This window comes from Oncorhynchus tshawytscha, linkage group LG01 (genome assembly GCF_018296145.1).
Source record: "Oncorhynchus tshawytscha isolate Ot180627B linkage group LG01, Otsh_v2.0, whole genome shotgun sequence".
Classification (NCBI taxonomy): Eukaryota; Metazoa; Chordata; class Actinopteri; order Salmoniformes; family Salmonidae; genus Oncorhynchus; species Oncorhynchus tshawytscha.
The window spans coordinates 24072998-24092109 of record NC_056429.1 but is presented as its reverse complement, the minus strand read 5'-3'; the positions used below and the strand labels follow the sequence as shown (position 1 = coordinate 24092109).

Genomic DNA, 19112 nt, shown 5'->3' with positions numbered 1-19112 from the left:
TGGCGGGCTTAAATTGTTTTTGGCAGGATAGAACAGCCGCATCTGGTAAGACAAGGGGTGGTGGTCTATGTATATTTGTAAACAACAGCTGTTGCACGAAATCTAAGGAAGTCTCGAGTATCTCATGATAAGCTGTAGACCACACTATTTACCAAGAGAGTTTTCATCTATATTCTTCATTGCTGTCTATTTACCACCACAAACCGATGCTGGCACTAAGTCCGCACTCAATGAGCTGTATAGGGCCATAAGAAAACAGGAAGACGCTCATCCAGAGGCGGCGATTCTAGTGAACAGGGACATTAATGCAGGGAAACTTAAATCCGTTTTACCTAATTTCTACCAGCATGTTAAATGTGCAACCAACGGGAAAAAACTAGACCACCTTTACTCCACACACAGAGACGTGTACAAAGCTCTCCCTCGCCCTCCATTTGGCAAATCTGACCATAATTAAATCCTCCTGATTCCTGCTTACAAACAAAAACTAAAGCAGGAAGCACCAGTGACTCGGTCAATAAAAAAGTGGTCAGAAGAAGCAGATGCTAAGCTACAGGACTGTTTGGCTAGCACAAACTGGAATATGTTCTGTACACCACCTCAGTCACTGGCTTCATCAATATGTGCATCGATGACGTCGTCCCCACAGGCAAAGCATCAATACAGGACTAAGATTGAATTGTACTACACCGGCTCCGACGGACTAAATTAAATAGCAACAATAAATTGCAGGAAATTCCAAGGGACACACTGCTTTCTGTCATTCAGGTAGGCCCGGAACCAGCTGAGTGGATATTGATCCAGATAAGTGTTAATTTCGTCAAATGCCAGCTATATTCACGCTTTCTTTTACCATCTATAGAGCTCTGATGGTCAAGGAATTTTGGATGACGATAATTGGCCAGCCAATTGACCGCGGTCTCCATAATAACCATTTGAATAGCAACAATAAAATACAATAAATCACATTTTCTACTTTTCTCCACCCCTGACTGCATGTGCTGCTATAGAAATATAATTAATAATGTAGGCGTCCCTATTCAAGTCAATGATGGCATATGTGGAAGTGTACCCATAAGAGCAATGTTAAAAGTAAGGAGCAGGAAGTAAAAGCAGGAAGTGTACCTAGGGCTGTTATGTTGCCTGATTTACCATACTGGCGGTTACAAGTCATGAAGGCAGTCAAATTCCACGTTTCGTCACAGTAATTAGGCTTCTCCAAGCTCTGATGCTGCTGATGGTCATTAGTAACCTACCAAACTTGCTAACTGCCTGGTACTCAGCACTGTATTGTCCCTCTAATCACTCTGACCTCAACGCAAATGTAATCTAAAATCTAATCAAACACTTCATGAGAGCACATTAGCTCACGATGCGCAACATTTCTATAGGCTATGCAATTGTGTGAGAAAACAGAGTGATGGCCTCTATTCAAAAGTGGAGGATCCCATCAGCTTTCTATAAGCTAGACCTACTATATTTATTTCTCAACTTTCCTAATATTAAGCACAATGCTTATCTTTACAACAGGAGTATAGCCTACCTGGCTGGCATGAAAATGAACCACAGGAAAAGCATCCTCCATTCGCACATTTTTTTTTCTCCGGGTGCCCATTTAAGTGCATAGATGACATGTATTTTTTCCCACTGCCCCTATTTCGAGACAGGTGCATGATAATGGTCCATTCTGAATCAAAACGAATTTCACACATATATGATTTAGTGTATGTTATGCCAAGATTAAATCAAGAATAGTCTGATGGGTGACAATATTGGCCTATCACTTGTGAATTATATATTATCACTTGTGAATTCTGCCCAGTGTAAGGCAAGAAACAATGCATACCCTTTTTTTGTGACTTTTTCAAATCATAGTCGCACACCTCATGTAGCCTAGCCCATACATGTAGGCCTTTATGTTGTTATAAGTTTTGTATCACAACTGAAGCGGCCAAATAACTTCTTAAAATTAAGCACATTAATCCGCTTTACAACAGGCGTAGAGCCTAACTGGCAAACATATGCAGCGCATGAGTTTGAAGTTTGGGGAAGATAATTCTAACCATAAAAACTCACCTTTATATTGAAAGCATTACATGCATAATCGCATTTGCGGTCACTTTTGATAATGGTGTTTTCCCGCTAATGGGTTTTCCTGCATTTGTGCTTATAGCCTACTGCCGTGTGACCATTGCTGTGCTTTTAATGTGAAGAAATAGCCTGATAGTTGAGCAACATTTTAAACTAAATGTTCTGATCTGGTTTTTTTATGTTAGCGGTTGTATTCATTTGGGATCTATCGCATCCCACAACTGTCCCAGACTATATTTGGAATAGTTATTTCTCGCACATAATAGAATAGGTCAACTTTTGTACTATGGGGATAGTATATTGACACAGGCTAGTGCTTTTGCTGTTCATTAGGCCTACTCATCTTGCTGACGAAATATCTTCAATATGCACCTCGGAATTGGATAAGGACGTGCAGTGAGGTCCTCGATGTGTCTGTTTTCACTTGTAGCTTGTGAGAAAGATCACGTGACCGAGAGCCATGTGAGTGAGAGGTGCTTCGGCGCAAGCAGCACGAAGGGAGAAGGGAATTATAATTATTATATTCAGCCCAAGAGCCCAATGGCCACTGGCCGCAAAAAGGTATGTTTTTTCAGAGGGCATTACAGCCACACAGCGGGGATGCCACTGGAAAGTTCGAGGAATTATCAAGTACTTGTCAAATTGTGACTGATGAAGTGTTGACTGAGACTGATGAAGTGTGTGCAGCCTGTGCAAAAAACAAAGCCGAGCTCCTGCCTTTCATGACACTTTTTTCAAATCATCATTAGAGTTGCATCATGCAGCCTTAGAATGTATAAAAAAATTTTTTGCATATAGCCGACATTTGAATCACAACTAAAGTTACATTGATAACTCTAAATGAAGCATATAGGATGACCTGTTTCTTTGTTCACCGCTCAACACAGAATAAAATAAATAATGGATTTATTGTGAAGGTGTAGGCTGTATTACATTAAGTTATTAGACTTTTTCAAATGTAGATGTTCCAAAGGTCTGCATCAGTGATTGTAGGCTGTGTGTGGAAGCCAGGAGATGCTAAATGTGTTGATGTTAATCACGGTCAATTACCGTGAGACTGGCAGTTATTTGCTCGACAATCACCGGCTGACAAAATTCGGTGACTGCCATAGCCAGACAAAAAATGTACCCATCAATATGTGCTGTGATTTGTTGATTCAACTCAACTGACATTGCAAAAAACACATTCCATTGCATTTGCCACATCAGTTAACATAATTTGAATGAACATTATACATTACCATGGAAATGATTAGTATCACAGTACCAGGTACCATTGCGAGTGTACCCGTGAGCTTACCAGTCAAATTGCCAGGTTTAGAGGTTCCAAGACCATTCTATTCATCGTTTGCTACAACACTTTGCTTACATCACGTTGTTAAGAGTCCATTTCATCGCAGAAACGGGCTCAACCGCTCTTCAATCCCCCCCCATTGTTTTTTAAACGGTTGTTATATTTTCATGATTGTCTTCATCATTACCATCGGTTACACGGTTATACGGTAATGGTGCCAGCCCTAACCTTCTATGATTTCTGTCTTACAGTATATTAATGTATTCTGGATTCAACAAACGGAAGCTGATTTGAAAATAAGTCAATGACGGAGTTTGCTAGTATGTCTAAAGTGGCACAGAGTTTCTGTTTTCTATCTTTCACTTTGGTCCAATGTAAGAGCTACCAGCCTCATTGTCATACTAGCGAAGTTGTTTATATCACACAGTTGTTCTCATCAGTGTTCTACGGAGGAAGCTATTTTATGCATGCTTGCATCATATTAATTGTTATATGAACCAGTAAGATTCATGTGAACTGGAGGAGGACAAAATAAACACTGTGTTCCTCTCTGTGATACGCAGCCATTATTTCCTGATGCTCATCACTATGGAAGGTTTGATTGTGCCAGAGCTTTGGTAAACAAACAGTTCCAGCAACAAACCAACAATTCAAACCATGTATTGCCTGTAAATAAAACAGCATTGGTTTTGACTGTGAACTCAATCTGAATATATATTTTAGTATCAACAAAGAGATGAGGGTAAACTGAGTGAAACAGTGCATTTTTTATTTCCTCCCTGTCAGACCAATACGTTAGCTGTGTGTCACACAGAGGATTGGAGAGATTCCACACACGCCTGTCTCAAACACAAGTTTCACACGCTCTCTGCTCTCAGATGCACAGCGATGTGTTTCAGGGCCTACTATGCCGTAGCAGACATCAAGTAGGATGAATATTTCATACACTACATTTGCTTTTTGTTTTGTTGCATTGTCAGAATCATTTGCATCAGTTGACCTATAGTGGTAAAACTAAGGGAAGGTGACTGCATTGATTTGTACAGGGATCATTGTTGTCCTTGGTCAATCCTTACAGATGGTGATATACTCTGTATCTTAACATAGTGTGCCATGACACAGCCAGACCCAAAAGAGTGGGGCTAACACAAAGACCAGTATTATCACCATAGGACCAAATGGAAAACCAAAACGTGAAGAAAATCTTTGAAGAAGATGGGTCTTGTATTACAGTGCAGTAAGCATTTACTGTCTGGAGAATATGAACAGATGATTGTCTCAGTATGTAAAAAGTTTCTCTCTTATCAGGAACCAAATCACAAGCACATTCAATTCCTGTTCCTGCATGAAAGCCATTTATTTTCTGCCATTATGAATACAAATGCATTCATTTTCCTAAAGAAATGCAGCCAGCGCAGAAAATTATCCAGTAAAATGGGCAACTGACGAGGAACCTATTTCTGCCTTGGCGGCGCCTGATCAGTCATTTAGGCCAGTGAGAGCTTCCTGTTAATCAGTCCCTCTCTGTGTGCTGATGGCCAGAATCACTAACACGTTCCTAATGTATTCCATTAAAAGTTGTCATTCAATGTGCTCCCAGGTCCACAAGAAAATGACCAGCTCTCTCCAAGGGTGTATGTTTATTTATTTTATTACAGGCAGATGCATGCATTTTGACTGAGGATTTTCATCTTAATAGCGGTCTTTAAAAAATATACACAAGAATCTGTTGGAGAATCCTCTGTCAACTCCTCAAACATACCCTGTCCTTCACTTTAATAATTACATACAGCTTCTCCCTTCCCAGAGAAAGATGGAACCTACTACCACTCAATACAACTCACTTTATGTCTCTCTCTAGCTTGGTCGTTAGCCTGAGAGAAAGTTGAGGGGGTGATGTGCCAGTGAGGGCTTGCTTGGGCTCTAGCGATGTGCATGTAGGTTTGCCTTCAATAAAAGATTAACCTGCAGGTCCCTGGTGTATTACATGCACAGCAGGAATGCGTAGGGAGCAGGGTAAACAATCTGAGGTGGCACTTCACTGAGCTGAAGTCAGCGGGCCTGACAGAAGAGCGCAGAGTGGCTGGGCTGGCTGGTACCTCATGCTGCTCTTGCTTCATCAAAGCTGACAGCACCCGGTCCGGAGAAAGGAGAAGCCTGTCTCTTACAACGCTGAGGCTTAGGAAGCTCACCTCACCTCCACAAAAACATCCTCCTTCCCTTTGAACTGCCGTGTAAAGGAATTTCACATTCTGTACTTGAAAAATTGACAGTAAACTGAAAGGGCAGGAGGGTGAGGTCTAGAAGCATTATTGTCCTGTATGTGGTGCTTGAGAATGTAGTGTTTTAATGGTGTTCTGGTCAAATGTCTGAATGGGGATGTTGGGAAATGGACAAGAGAGGGCTCATGGCACGTATCCAAAGTGTTGATCAGCGCTTCTACTCGGAGACTCTTTGTGGATAGGGGCCCTAGGGCTTCAGAAACAGTCCTCCCTGAAACCTAGGGAGGACTGTTTCTGAAGTCAGTTAATGATGCCAACTGGTTTGCATGCAGCCTCCTGGCATTCCCTCTACTGAGAGGGAGAAGCGCTTTGTTAGTCTAAAAGTTTGAACGTTAAAATTGCACCCATGGGAGCACAACACAGACATGCACCGCAGGAGGGGAATATTTATAACATATTTTGTTTTCCTAAGTCATACGAGACCTTGTACGGTAGAAAATAACTTTCAACGTTAACAGAAATGGCCTCACTTTCCCATTTAGGCCAGTGAGAGCCTCCTGTTAATCATGTCTCCTTTTACTCTCTCCAATATAAACTATTAGGTCTCCCTGTCTACTGTGAATCACACATACGGGAAAAATAGATGAAAAATGAGTGTAGTGTGGTTTCCAGGTGCTATTCTTGTATATACTACATATTACTTTCCTGCCAGTTCAGACCCATTATTGTAAAAGATGGCCCTGTACTTCCACCAGCCTGAGCCACAGTCTAGCCTGGCTGCATCTCATTGTCAAGAGCGGATGTTGCTCTTCAACACGGGCCCTTTTTAATGAGATTATCAAGGAAGTAGTGTCACTAAGTAGGATCTAAAATGAAAGCCATTATCTGACATTATCTAAGAGCAGCCTCCCCCATTCCATCTGCTATGCCACCCACACAGCCACTGGTCTGGGATTAGAGGCATGACTAGCTGGAAAACACCTCTGTGCCACGTGGAGCTGGGCTTTGCCGCTCACCAGCCAGCTCCAGCCCCAGCCTCCTGCTCTGTGGTAACCAGCTGGAGTCCTGTCCAGGATCATAGGACTCCGGCACCATGCCATCCTACCCTGCACCACATCCCGCCCACCAGGCCCTTCTTTACACTTGCCTCTGTGTGCCATTCCCCCAATCTTCCTATGGCCTGTGTGTGTCATCGTACCTGTGATCTTGTCACGAACCAGCTTGCAGGACTCGATCTCTCCAATGCTGCCGAACAGGCTGCGGAATTCCTCCTGGGTCATGTTCTGGGGCAGGTAGTTGACGATGAGGTTGGTCTTGCTGTCGTCGGTGGGGCCACCAGTCTGCATGGGTGAAGGGCAGCTGCGGCTGTTGCAGGACGGCCCGTTGGCCGTGGTGCCGTTGGGGCCGTTCGTCACCTGAGGCTCCATGTTGCTGATTATCTGAGAAAGGGAAGGGCCAGGGAAGAAGAAGACTCAAAGAGGAGGTAGGAGATAGGGCTTCTCAATCTGAGAACCAGAATTCATTATTGTACTTTGCATTTAATCTACATTCCAGGCCATCAAAACTCAAAGACAAAAGAAAGACAATGTTTGACTCAGTATGAGACCATAAAATAAACACAATACAGTACGCATGCAACTTAAACAGCTAAATATTCATGCAGACATGACTGTTAGAGACATATGAGTGATCTTTTTTTAGTTCCTTTCTGTGCTTTGATTTCTGGTGCAGTTAGAGAGGGGTAACAATTTGAGCCCTTCAGCAGGGCACTGCTGTCTGTCACATGGAACAATAGTCTTTGCGGATGGTTTTGCAGTGCGCTTTAAGAGCAGGTATTTGAAGTAGAGCTTGCTGGCCCCTGAGGGAGGAGGCAGTGAAAAGAAGGCAGTCTGCTGTGTTATTCTACCGACAAACACTTACTTCCATATCCCTAGACTGCCACCAAATGTATTCCACCATTAGCATTAAATGTGTGTGTGTGTTTATTTAATTTTTCTTACCTTTATTTTACTAGGCAAGTAAGTTAAGAACAAATTCTTATTTTCAATGACAGCCTAGGAACAGTGGGTTAACTGCCTTGTTCAGGGGCAGAACAACAGATTTGTTCAGCTCGGGGATTTGAACTTGCAACCTTTCGGTTACTAGTCCAACACTCTAACCACTAGGCTACCCTGCCACCCCGTAACTGGAGATTCTCAGTTACAGTCAGTTGATTTCCATCATCCACTTACAAAGAAAAGCTGAGCCTAAGAGGTTTATGGAAGTGTGTGTGTGTGTGTGTGTGTGTGTGTGTGTGGCGTGTTTGTAGATGTGGGGTGACAGGATAGAGACTTCAGGGTGCCTGCTATTTAAAGCATCATCCCCACATAGGGGTGAAAACACCCCAAACAAGGTCTTCTGGTGTGTACATCAGACTTTTCTGTGTTTTACTGAATGTCTGTACCAGACAGAGGCACTGGGGGGTGGCTGTGTAGCCTATGAGTTATATATGTCAATGTCTGACTTGAAAAAAATGATACAAAATCATTAACAAAGACCTTGGAAAAAACAGGTCAACACTTCCAGAGGAAAACCCAATTAACTACCGGAATTATAAAGCTCACTTCTGAAATGACTGACTGTGGTTCATTTGGTATCATTTAAATAAAGATCTAAAATATGAAGAAAATAGGTTACGTGTTCCTACTGATTCAATCAAAAGTGCAAAATCATAGAGCAGGAGAAAAGGAAACATCTTAGCAGAGGTTTGGGCATATTTATTTATAACTATTCAAAAATACATTCAGTCTACACTTCAAAGTTAGGCCCTCTCTATTTAAAACCAGCACATTTAGCAAGGTTAGCAAAAATGTAACACATCATAAACCTCTTTATTTCCCATCTGACTTACTGTAAGTTAATGTTTGGACAGCAATGAAGTTGCTGAAAACTGGTCTAAAAACTCAAATAGACAATATTTTATCACAATATTCAGAACAATCATTATCAGTCACGTAGACCGCAACTTTGTAGTTTTCTCCATTGGTTTTCTAAAACTGTCCTCAGAACTGAGACATATCTACAGTGGAGGATGGGAAATCATATATGTCAGACTTGAATGTGAATTGTCTCAGCAGCTTCTTATTCCACACACACAGTCTTCTCTACAGTGGAACAACACACAAGACAATGCCTGGAGCCGACAGCAGAATACAAACAGAAAACTGCCTGTTTAAAAGCTCTCAATATCTATTTTGCATGCAAATTGTGCTTTTGACAGTATCCTCACCACTCCAACAAAGAGGGAGCATGGTGACAGCGAGGAAGGAGGAATAAAGTACCTAGCAGTAACAAAGTTGATTGGGGGGCCTTATTAAATCTGTTGACACGTCCTGCTGAGCTCTATTCTGTCAAAAATACTTTCAACTCCATGGGACGTGTTCTTTGAGTTTTCACCAGAGGAATCAACAAAATGGCTACCTTTAATCACCCAAGACCTGCCGATTCAGATTGACCAATTATAATTTCTACCCCCTGCCACCGGCACTACCCGTGCTCAGCTGTCCATTGTACCTCATTGGCTAGGTATCTATGCTCTCCCACAGAGTAGCCCAGTGCTGAGGAAGGCAGTATCTCTTTGAGTTCCTTCCTAGCTGAGGCACAACAGCACACAGGCAAAGCCTTCAGAGCACCTCTAGTGTCAGCCTGAGGACGGGGCCAACTGATTCAACAGAACAATATCTAGCTATCTAACACTAGCTTCAGATTACAGCATGTTTCCCCTGCCCAGGCGGAAATGCTGGATTTACAGCCTCCATTAATGCAGCTGGGCATGGTGTGTGGGAGGGACCTGCTTCTTCTGGACTTAAATGGAGGCCTTAATGGGTTCCGAGTGGAGGAAATAAATATGGGTTCACGAATCTAATGTGTGTGAGTCATGCAAGGAGTGAGTAAGGCAGTGTCTCTGGAGGCTGTGTGTCTGTGGGGAGGAGGACAGGGGAGATAGAGGTCCATTAGAAGAGGTTTTAAAGTTCACCTCCTGGATGAATGAGTTGACAAAAAAAACAACGATTACTTTCATTAAATGTAATTGGTTTGATGTGTTTTTTGATATTTTATTTATATTTGACATAAGATTGTATTGACGTGGCTATGAAACAGTAGCTCACGTTGGGAGCAAGGGAAGAAGTGATTTGTAAGGCTAGAATATTTTCCTCATACCAGACATCACAGCTTGACAAAATGCATAATTTCTTCCAATACCTATACTGTCTTCATTATTCAATAAATAACACAACAAATACAAGAATAACATTATGTAAGGGGAAATATAACCTACTACATAAAAACATTTGGATGCATATTTTAGAGCATTTATATTGAACAGATAAAACATGTAAATGGTAAAAAAAATGTCAATGTTAAGGTTGATGAAAAGTTAAAGTATAACTTTTTTGTAAACATCAAAAAGTAAACATGAAGCTACATTTACTCTGTCTTTTTTTCCCATTCAGAGTAAATGAATCAGCATCCTCACACCCCACAGTACATTAGGTTGGCAGAAAAAGTAGCTGGCATAGAGTGCCTTCCCTCTCAGCTGTCCAGCATCAGGGCCCCTCCCCTCTGGCCCGGCAGACTGACAGCCCTGCTCCTTCAGCAGCACTGTCATCACCATTGGTAATGTTGGGTAAAAGGCAATTTGTGGCGGTCTCCTTACCATCTTTGGCTGTGTCAGCAATCCCTTCTCTGCCCAGCCCTGTAGCTGTGGGAGTTCTGCCTGACGCCACTGTGTCTCTGTCGATCCCTAGGAGGTGTCAGGGTCAAGATTTAACATGCTTGTTTTTCTACAGAGGCCTTACGGTCACCAGCCACACTAAAACACACAGGTGGCTTGGCTTTCCTTCTAGGTAGGGGTTGATTATTCTAGAGGAATACTGCTTATTGAGACTGTTTGGAAACAGGCATAATTCAGATAGGGGACAATTACTGTAATGTTGGTGTTGAGTATGAAGTGGTTGACTTAGGGAGAGGAGGGTGGAGCTGACGTGGGAACTACGGTGCCCTCTGTAGTGGTAATGATGTGGGTATCCCTCTCACTCCTGGGGAGTAAAAAAGGCCCTTGACAAAGACAGCTCCTCAAATGAGCCACGGGCTGCAGGCAGCAGCAGGCAACAGCAGGCAGCAGCTGAGGATGTAACGCCGGTAGGTAAAACAGCCCATTTAGGAGGAGAGGAGAGGACTTTGAGGCTGACCTCTGGCTTCATTTACTCTCTCAGAAAGTGGGATGAGAAGGTAGAGGAATGCAACAGGAGGTATCCAGTCAGGGCAGGGTAGTGGAGGAGACACTTCATCCTCTAGGAGGAGGAGGGAGGGTATGTTACTGTTGCCCATACATCTTAACAACCTTAATAAGGATATATAATTGGGTTCTAAATGGACTGTCAGCTGGAGAGGGGAATGGAGAGGGGAATGGAGAGAGGGGAATGGAGAGAGGGGAATGGAGAGAGGGGAATGGGGAGAGGGGAATGGAGAGAGGGGAAATGGGGAGAGGGGATTGGAAAGAGTGGAATGGGGAGATGGAATGGAGAGAGGGGAATGGGGAGATGGAATGGAGAGAGGGGAATGGAGAGGGGAATGGAGAGAGGGGAATGGGGAGAGGGAAATGGGGAGAGGGAAATGGGGAGAGGGAAATGGGGAGAGGGGAATGGGGAGAGGGAATGGGGAGAGGGGAATGGGGAGAGGGAATGGGGAGAGGGGAATGGGGAGAGGGGAATGGGAGAGGGGAATGGGGAGATGGAATGGAGAGAGGGGAATGGGGAGAGGGGAATGGAGAGAGGGGAAATGGGGAGAGGGAAATGGAGAGAGGGAAATGGGGAGAGGGGAATGGGGAGAGGGAAATGGAGAGAGGGGAATGGGGAGAGGGGAATGGGGAGAGGGATGGAGAGAGGGGAATAAGGATAGGGGAATGGAGAGAGGGGAATGGGGAGATGGAATGGAGAGAGGGAAATGGGGAGAGGGGAATGGAGAGAGGGGAAATGGGGAGAGGGAATGGAGAAGAGGGGAATGGGGAGATGGAATGGAGAGAGGGGAATGGGGAGATGGAATGGAGAGAGGGGAATAAGGATAGGGGAATGGGGAGAGGGGAATGGAGAGAGGGGAAATGGGGAGAGGGGGGAGAGAGGGGAATGGAGAGGGGAAATGGGGAGAGGGGAATGGAGAAGAGGGGAATGGGGAGATGGGGAGATGGAATGGAGAGAGGGGAATGGGGAGATGGAATGGAGAGAGGGAATGGAGAGAGGGGAATAAGGATAGGGGAATAAGGATAGGGAATAAGGATAGGGGAATGGGGAGAGGGGAATGGAGAGGGAAATGGAGAGGGGCGAATGGGGAGAGGGGAATAGAGAGAGGGGAAAGGAGAGAGGGAAATGGGGAATGGAGAGAGAGGAATGAGGAGAGGGAAATGGAGAGAGGGCAGCTTGTGTCTGCTGACAGGTCGGTGTGTGTTTGGATGTTTGGGTTGATAATTTGAGGAATATAAATTGAGCCAATTCATTATGGGTACCTTTCCTTTACCAGACGCCACCTCAGTTTTAGTTTAGGTGAAGACCGAAGGTTATAACAACGTCTTACAGCTTTAGAATATAAAGAAAACACACTGTATTACACATTATTCATCTATTGGGGGATTAATACTTATGTTAATATGCATTTTTGATGTATATTTTTCTAATAATTTTTCAATTTACAGTGATTCATAGGGAACAACAATCTGCCTGGGTCAACCAGAACCACCATATGCACAGGCTTTGTCATAGAGAATACAGGTATATAACACAGACAGCTATTGTATCCAATAGAACCAGCAAGGCTGGACAGAGCATCAGACAGATGCCCCCAAGGCTTGGTTACCCAGTGACAATGAGAGGTCCCCCAATATGGTGGACCAATGTCCATTTTAAAGGACGTTTTTTTATAAATATCATTTAAACATTTGAAAGCTAACCTGGAAAAAGAGATGTTAGACAGAGATGAAACATCAAAAGCATTTTTCACCCCATCTGTTATGGTTAGCTTTACATAGGCTAGTCTGAAAGGGAATGGTTTGCCGAAGCAAGTATAATATGCAGCATGTTCAAATGAGGTACCAAAATGTGGTGAAAAGCAGCAAGCAGGTGTAGGACTAAACATTTGGTTAAGGTGACATTTCAGCAACCAATGTACTACCCACTGTACTGTGGGGTTGTGGGTAGTATTGCAGCAAAATGTAGTTTGTGTTCCTTTGTATTTGCATACTGTAGCTTCAATATTACTAACTCTACGCAAACAAAGATATCAATTCTAAATCCAATTTCCAAGCAAGTATAAACTTATCGAAATATTGAAATATTTTAGAGGAGATGAGAAAAACTGGTATGGTAGCTAGAATCTACATACTTTTGTTTTATAACCAATACCTTAACAGATGTGCAGGCAAGTGTATCAGTACCAGCCTTTAATAACGATTCTCTCCCTCTTTCTAAGTCTGTCTGCCTCTCTCCAGTACGAACACACACACACACACACACTTCCTGATAACATCTCAAATAATATTTGAATAAAGGGACAGTGCAATTACGTTTAAAAAAAACATAGAGATGAGAAAATCGCTCATGGGTACAATTTCAATTATTCAGAGAATACATTTCGGTTGTGCGCAGCAGTCATTAGACAGACTTATTGTATAATCAATATTCTCTGTAGTGTGCCATAAATATTTGCCACCCTGTAAGCGTTCCCTCCCTCCTTGAACTCCTGAGGTTAGCGGTGTGTGTCTGGTATGGCAGTCATGTAGGACATGCCATAACTGCCTGCAGAGAGGACATTATCTCCCTCCGCAGCCTGCATCCTCGAGCAAATCTCACATGACCAGATGCCTCTCCTATGCCACGGTGACACCGTAAAAACTGCCGCTTTGCTGCCAGCCAGAACTCCCTGCCCAAACGAGCTTAGACAATCAATTTCCCGTGGCTTTCCTGGGATGGATGCAGAGACGAGACACTGCAGTTTATCACAATGCGGCAGTAGTATCATTTAACTGATAGCGCCTGACACAAAATGGAGGTCAGATGGATGGTTGTTTGTGATTTCAATGTCTCGCCACATCCCAGCCTTCTGCGCTCTGCCGGTACAGAGGATGATCTGATGACCCCAACAGGATATTATACACTGAATCCTCAGACTATCGGTAAAATTATCCTTTCAGATTTCCTGTTTACTGGGAAATATTCAACCATAAAACATGGAATGAAATCCAATCTGTCAGCTAAATGTTTTAAATAAATGGGTTGTTCATAGTACAGTATTCTGTAAACCTGTCCTCTAACAAGCACATTCTAATACAGTGGACGGACATAGAGTGTCCTCCATCCATTGAAATGGTAATTCCATGGCTCCAAGGAGAGGGTAGGTCACAAACCCAACCCTGTAAACCACAGCATGCCCCAACTCACTCAAAGTGTTTCAGAGTAAGAGGGTACTTGAGTTATCAAACCCATTCAGACAAAGGGATTTATACGATTGTTGTATATTAACTCCTGGTCAGTGAAGTTCCCTCCATGCTATCGATACGTTATTTTTCCATCTTTTTCTGGTTGCCTCTCCACCTCCATCAGACACATCTTGACTTCACCACATCCTGCAGGTCAGACGGAAGCTAGGCTGGATCAATCAGGAAAGTAATCTGGGACACCTCGCCCGCCTGCCTCCACCAACATCGATCCGCATCTACTTTGCCAAATAGATTTTTTTCTCCTCTTCTCTGTGTGACTCAGAATAATACATGTTTAGGTGCTGTATGCACGGAATTTTTCATTTAACTTTGCTTGACTTTTTCCCTTTATGACGTCCACTGTTTCATAGGATCGATGGAACTTTCCCAGAACCCCCAGCATGCCTCAACCCCCTCAAAGTGCACTCCACGCTTCCTAGGGTCAAAGGTCAGGAGATGAGAAGGCAGCCCGTCACTTTTAATTGCAGATGCGGAGGTGAGCCTCAAAATCCAGCTCTTTAAATATCTACTCTTATCTCAGACTACTTTGGAGACATCAGTCCTACATTTGGATGAATTCCCTATTTTATTGTCCAACTGTAGATTCTTATATAAATCCCAGAATATATCCTCAAAACAAACGTAAACTATTCACTGGTTATACAATAAATATGTTGTGAGTGTATCCAAGGTCTGCTTTCTTGAAGGTCATAGCCTGACATTCTTTAACCGTGGGCTAAATCTCAGATAGACAGCTCCTCGTCTCTGTCTGTGCAACTCCACTTCTTCTGGAAGCACCATGTGCAGCAAATGGACTCCTCACGCTAACTCACTGGCTGATGAAGCGTTCTGCTAGCACCTTCAATCACCCTCTCCTTCTCCCAACTCTGATGATAATGGAAAATACAATGTTTCTTTTTTTTCTTTTTTTTAAAGCCAATGCCAATGCTAAAGCAGAAGTAAATGTGAGCCAGACTATGTTCAGGAAACGTACAATTCTAAACAAAATACCACTTAATAACCACTAGAAGGGAAAAGTTGGGAGAGCCTGAAACTTTTTCTTACACAACTGAATTGTAATTAGCCCTGAATTCGATCTAAATGTAATCTAGCTTCTCTGTAGTGCACTTTTTTCTTGATTGTTTTCATGGTATTGGAGTAGTAAACTGTCTTAGTCAAGAAAATGAGCAGCCCGTGAATAGTGACCGTCGGGACTTACAGACTGCAGTCCCCTGCCACAGCCAATCCCAGGGTGGACTAAAGCCATTTGTACATTGGCTAAATCCCAACTCTGCACCAATGCATGGAAGCAGGAAATTGGTGAGCATCTTGATTCTGAGATGACACTTCAATTTATGTGGCTTCACTGACCTGTGCTATCCTTCCCCTCCCCTGCAGTAGTGTGAGAATTCCTGGCCACCTGCCTGGCAGCTTGGCCATACCCTGTACCTAGAACCCTGCATGTTTGGCCCCAGCCCTGGGACCAGGGGACTTTGGAGGTCCTGTCCATGAGCCAGCAAGGGGACAGACGATGTGATCTCTGCAGGCTGCCAAAGGCCTCCTGGAACTGAACACAGTGGTCCACTCAGAGGGCCTCACAGCCTCATCACTGACTAAACATCAATACTACATGCAGCGGACTAATCATACTGCTCATATGAATGATCCCTTAATAGGTTATTAAGTCTTCACGACAGATTATGTGATTTCATTTCAAATAGTTTAACTGAAGCAGATAGTAACTCGGAACACATATTCTAGAGAGAGAGAGAAAATGAGAGATTCTGTCAGTCTGTATCACCCCATGTCATCTTACCCCTTTCCTAAGGCTGATTCCCAATGACAGGGCCAATACACTGTCACCCCTCACAGCATACACGCACGGCACTCTATCACTCCTATATCCGTGATTGGACCCTCCTCTACACGAGTGGGATACTTCTGAATTAAGGTGACATTGCCTTTGGAGGACAAGGAAAGCTACCTTTGACTACAGTACAATGCAACCTTGGTTTGTATTAGTTTGCATTTCAAGCGAAACCCCATTTTATTCTTGAGGTTGTTTTTAGCCAGTGTAGAAGCCATGTTCCACTGCATCAGCACCAGGTGTCGTGAGGACGTAGCTGGCAGGCAGCCATGTTCCTGATCAAGCATCCTCTCATTTCCTTGCTAACTAAGTAAGGTCTAAAATAGAAATAATATGTAAAAACCACAGCCTAGTCGTAATTAAATATTTAAATGTTTTAGTTCAAATTAGAACAAACTAATGTACTTGGGACTCTAGTTCGTCAAACCTTTGAGCATGCCTAAAGACCTTTCCTTGATTGTACTTTTAATTAATGCCGATTTGAACCTAGGATGAGTCATATTTGCTCAGATAAAACAGGTATTTAAAGATGTACAAATAGCCTGTAGGTAAAAGACCAGAAAAGAAGTTGCAGCAGGGCAAAGCCTGGTCACACACACACACACACACACACACACACACACACACTAAGGCCCAGCTTGAGCAGAGCAAGACTCCTCCTAATCTAATCTAATCACTGCCTCTGATCTCTTTATAACCTTTATTTATCTAGGCAAGTCAGTTAAGAACAAATTCTTATGTTACAATGACAGCCTACACCAGCCAAACCTTCCCCTAACGCAGACGACACTGGGCCAATTGTGCGCCGCCCTGTGGAACTCCGAACCACGGCCAGTTGTAATACAGCCCAGGATCAAACCAGGGTCTGTAGTGACACCTCTAGTACTGAGATTCAGTGCCTTAGACCGCTGCGCCACTCTGCTTTCCCATCCGCTGCTTCTCAGGCTGCCTGCCTGTCTGTGTGTGTTTCCAATGACCAGAATGTGAGACATTTAGAGACCGTTGAGACAGTTAATACATACTTTATTTGAAGAGCAGGAGAGACATCAGATTCATTAGAATATCCTTGTATGACAGTATAATGTACATTTCTGTATTAGTATCCATTATTTTATGGATCTATCTATGTGCAATACATTTCCTCGTACTGGTACCTATCATACAAGTAGTGCAAGCTCTATTATGCATCTAAACAGTAGTATTCCACTACAACTGGTGTATCTGTGAAACTAACCCTCTAATTATTAGTAATACTAACTTGGAGCATATTAGGTCATCAGAAAATTGAAAACAGATTTAAATATTTTAGGTCCAATAAAAATTGACTCTGTGTAGATTGGAAAAGGGTTTGATCATAAATTAGCTTCTGCTGCAGCAAGAAGACAAAAAGCCTAAATGTATACTCACAGCTACAAGATTACCCCTCCTGCATATCAACTAAACCATAAAATGTGGCATGCATTCAAAAGAGAAGATTAATCTCCTTCTGCCGTGGTACAGTGTAATTGAAAATGCCCACAGGAGACTATCTATGTTAATATAGTATGTGCAATAGAAAATTCTGAAACAGAGTTTTTTTTCTCAATAGCATGCCGGGGAGACATGTATTTGGAAGATAGTAGATCACATCTATCTCTCCGGATCTCAACTTGCCGGTTCTATTTATTGCATCCAATGTTTATCTGTCTTTATAGATATCTGCAGTACAATTCCTATTTCCATCTAGTTTGAGGAGAACATGTTACAGTTGATATGAAGGGAATAGGCATATACAGGATGAATCCCTTTCCTACATGTCTGCTCTACTGGCGGTGATCAAATCTCATGGCCCTCATGCTTGCCTCAGCTGTTGACGGAGATAGTAACATAAAGGTATGAGCCATATTCCTATTCATTCTTGAATACCTTTAGGTAGTAAAGCTCTCCATATGTCCTTAATAGGGAGTTAAGGAAGCTACTGGCAGTTCCACAGTCATGACCCCTTGTCAGTGGGTGCTCTGTCCTCTACTGGTCTGTTGAAAGGATGACCTTGAAACATCCTTTAACATCACAGTACGAGGCCACTTTACTTGGCAACGTTGAACAATGAGACAGAGCAACTGCTAGAGACACCAAGCCTGCTGCTGCTTCTATCTTTTCTCCTTTTCCTGGGATGCAAAATGTAGATCAGAGGAGTGTGCAGTTTGTGCACAGTCTCAGGAGGAACTGCCACTCAAACCCAAATGTCTGTATGAATACCAAAACACACGGAATACAGAGGAGGATGAAGAAAGAGAACCGTAGAAATAAGGAAGTCGGGGTTCTACTTCCATCTTTGAATGAACCGAGATGTAGATAGGATATATGAATATATATTCCCTGATTTTCCTTTAGAATATTTACCCAGAAAAGCAGGAGCAAAAAAACAAGAACATGACCCCGTGTTTGCTACCGGGTTGTGTGCGCTAAGAATTTGCAGCTGATTATTGTCTGTCTGTGGCAATTTGAATTTCCGCCAAAGGAATTAGGCTTGTATTATTAAAGCATTTCCCCTCACAGCTGAATTCCTTCGCCTCTGTGGAAGCCTATTACATTTTTTAAGAAACCGTTTTCTTGATATTCATGTATGTTTAGTCTTCAAACAAAAGGCATTTTTAAGAACGAAGCCATATAATTGAGACAATGGTTCAGAGCGGCTTATTCAAATAGGCATTAGCTCATTACTTCTGGCTGTTTTGGGTATAGGCTAAGGTATGTTGAAAAGGAGTAAAAACATTCACTAGAAAAATGTTTGTGTGTTCTTTGCTTTTACATTAGTATTATTAATCACGCCAAAACATTTATAGGGACACACTTATTTCACTGCTTTCAAACTCATAGTATTATCAATAAAACAAACAGCTTTTTAAAATCAATTATACACAAGCCACATTTATGGCATAAGTTGGAAGTAGAAATGCAAATCTACTTTACAAAGCTAATTTTCTACTTGCATACATATATATGTGACTTATGTGCTTTAAATCTCACTCCAACTGACTTATTATAGATCCCCTTCAGGGCGTAAATCATCTAAACATGCAATTATCCAACAACCGTCACTTTGATTCAGATACTCCCATGTTAGTGACTACGCCTGACCAGAAGCAGGCA

The 19112-nt window shown here is 42.8% G+C and overlaps 1 protein-coding gene across 7 annotated transcripts in view; it reads right to left on the bottom strand.

The window, feature by feature from the left end:
* The window catches only part of LOC112246858 (ELAV-like protein 4), an 89885-nt gene that overhangs the window by 47557 nt on the left and 23216 nt on the right, over positions 1 to 19112 (bottom strand). For all 7 annotated transcript variants that reach the window (XM_024415616.2, XM_024415688.2, XM_024415474.2 and 4 more), the window contains 2 exons: positions 10304 to 10390; positions 6806 to 7046 (listed from right to left, as the gene is read on the bottom strand). In XM_024415616.2, the coding sequence (XP_024271384.1) occupies positions 6806 to 7046; positions 10304 to 10390 (328 nt within the window). The remainder of the gene's footprint in view (positions 1 to 6805; positions 7047 to 10303; positions 10391 to 19112) is intronic.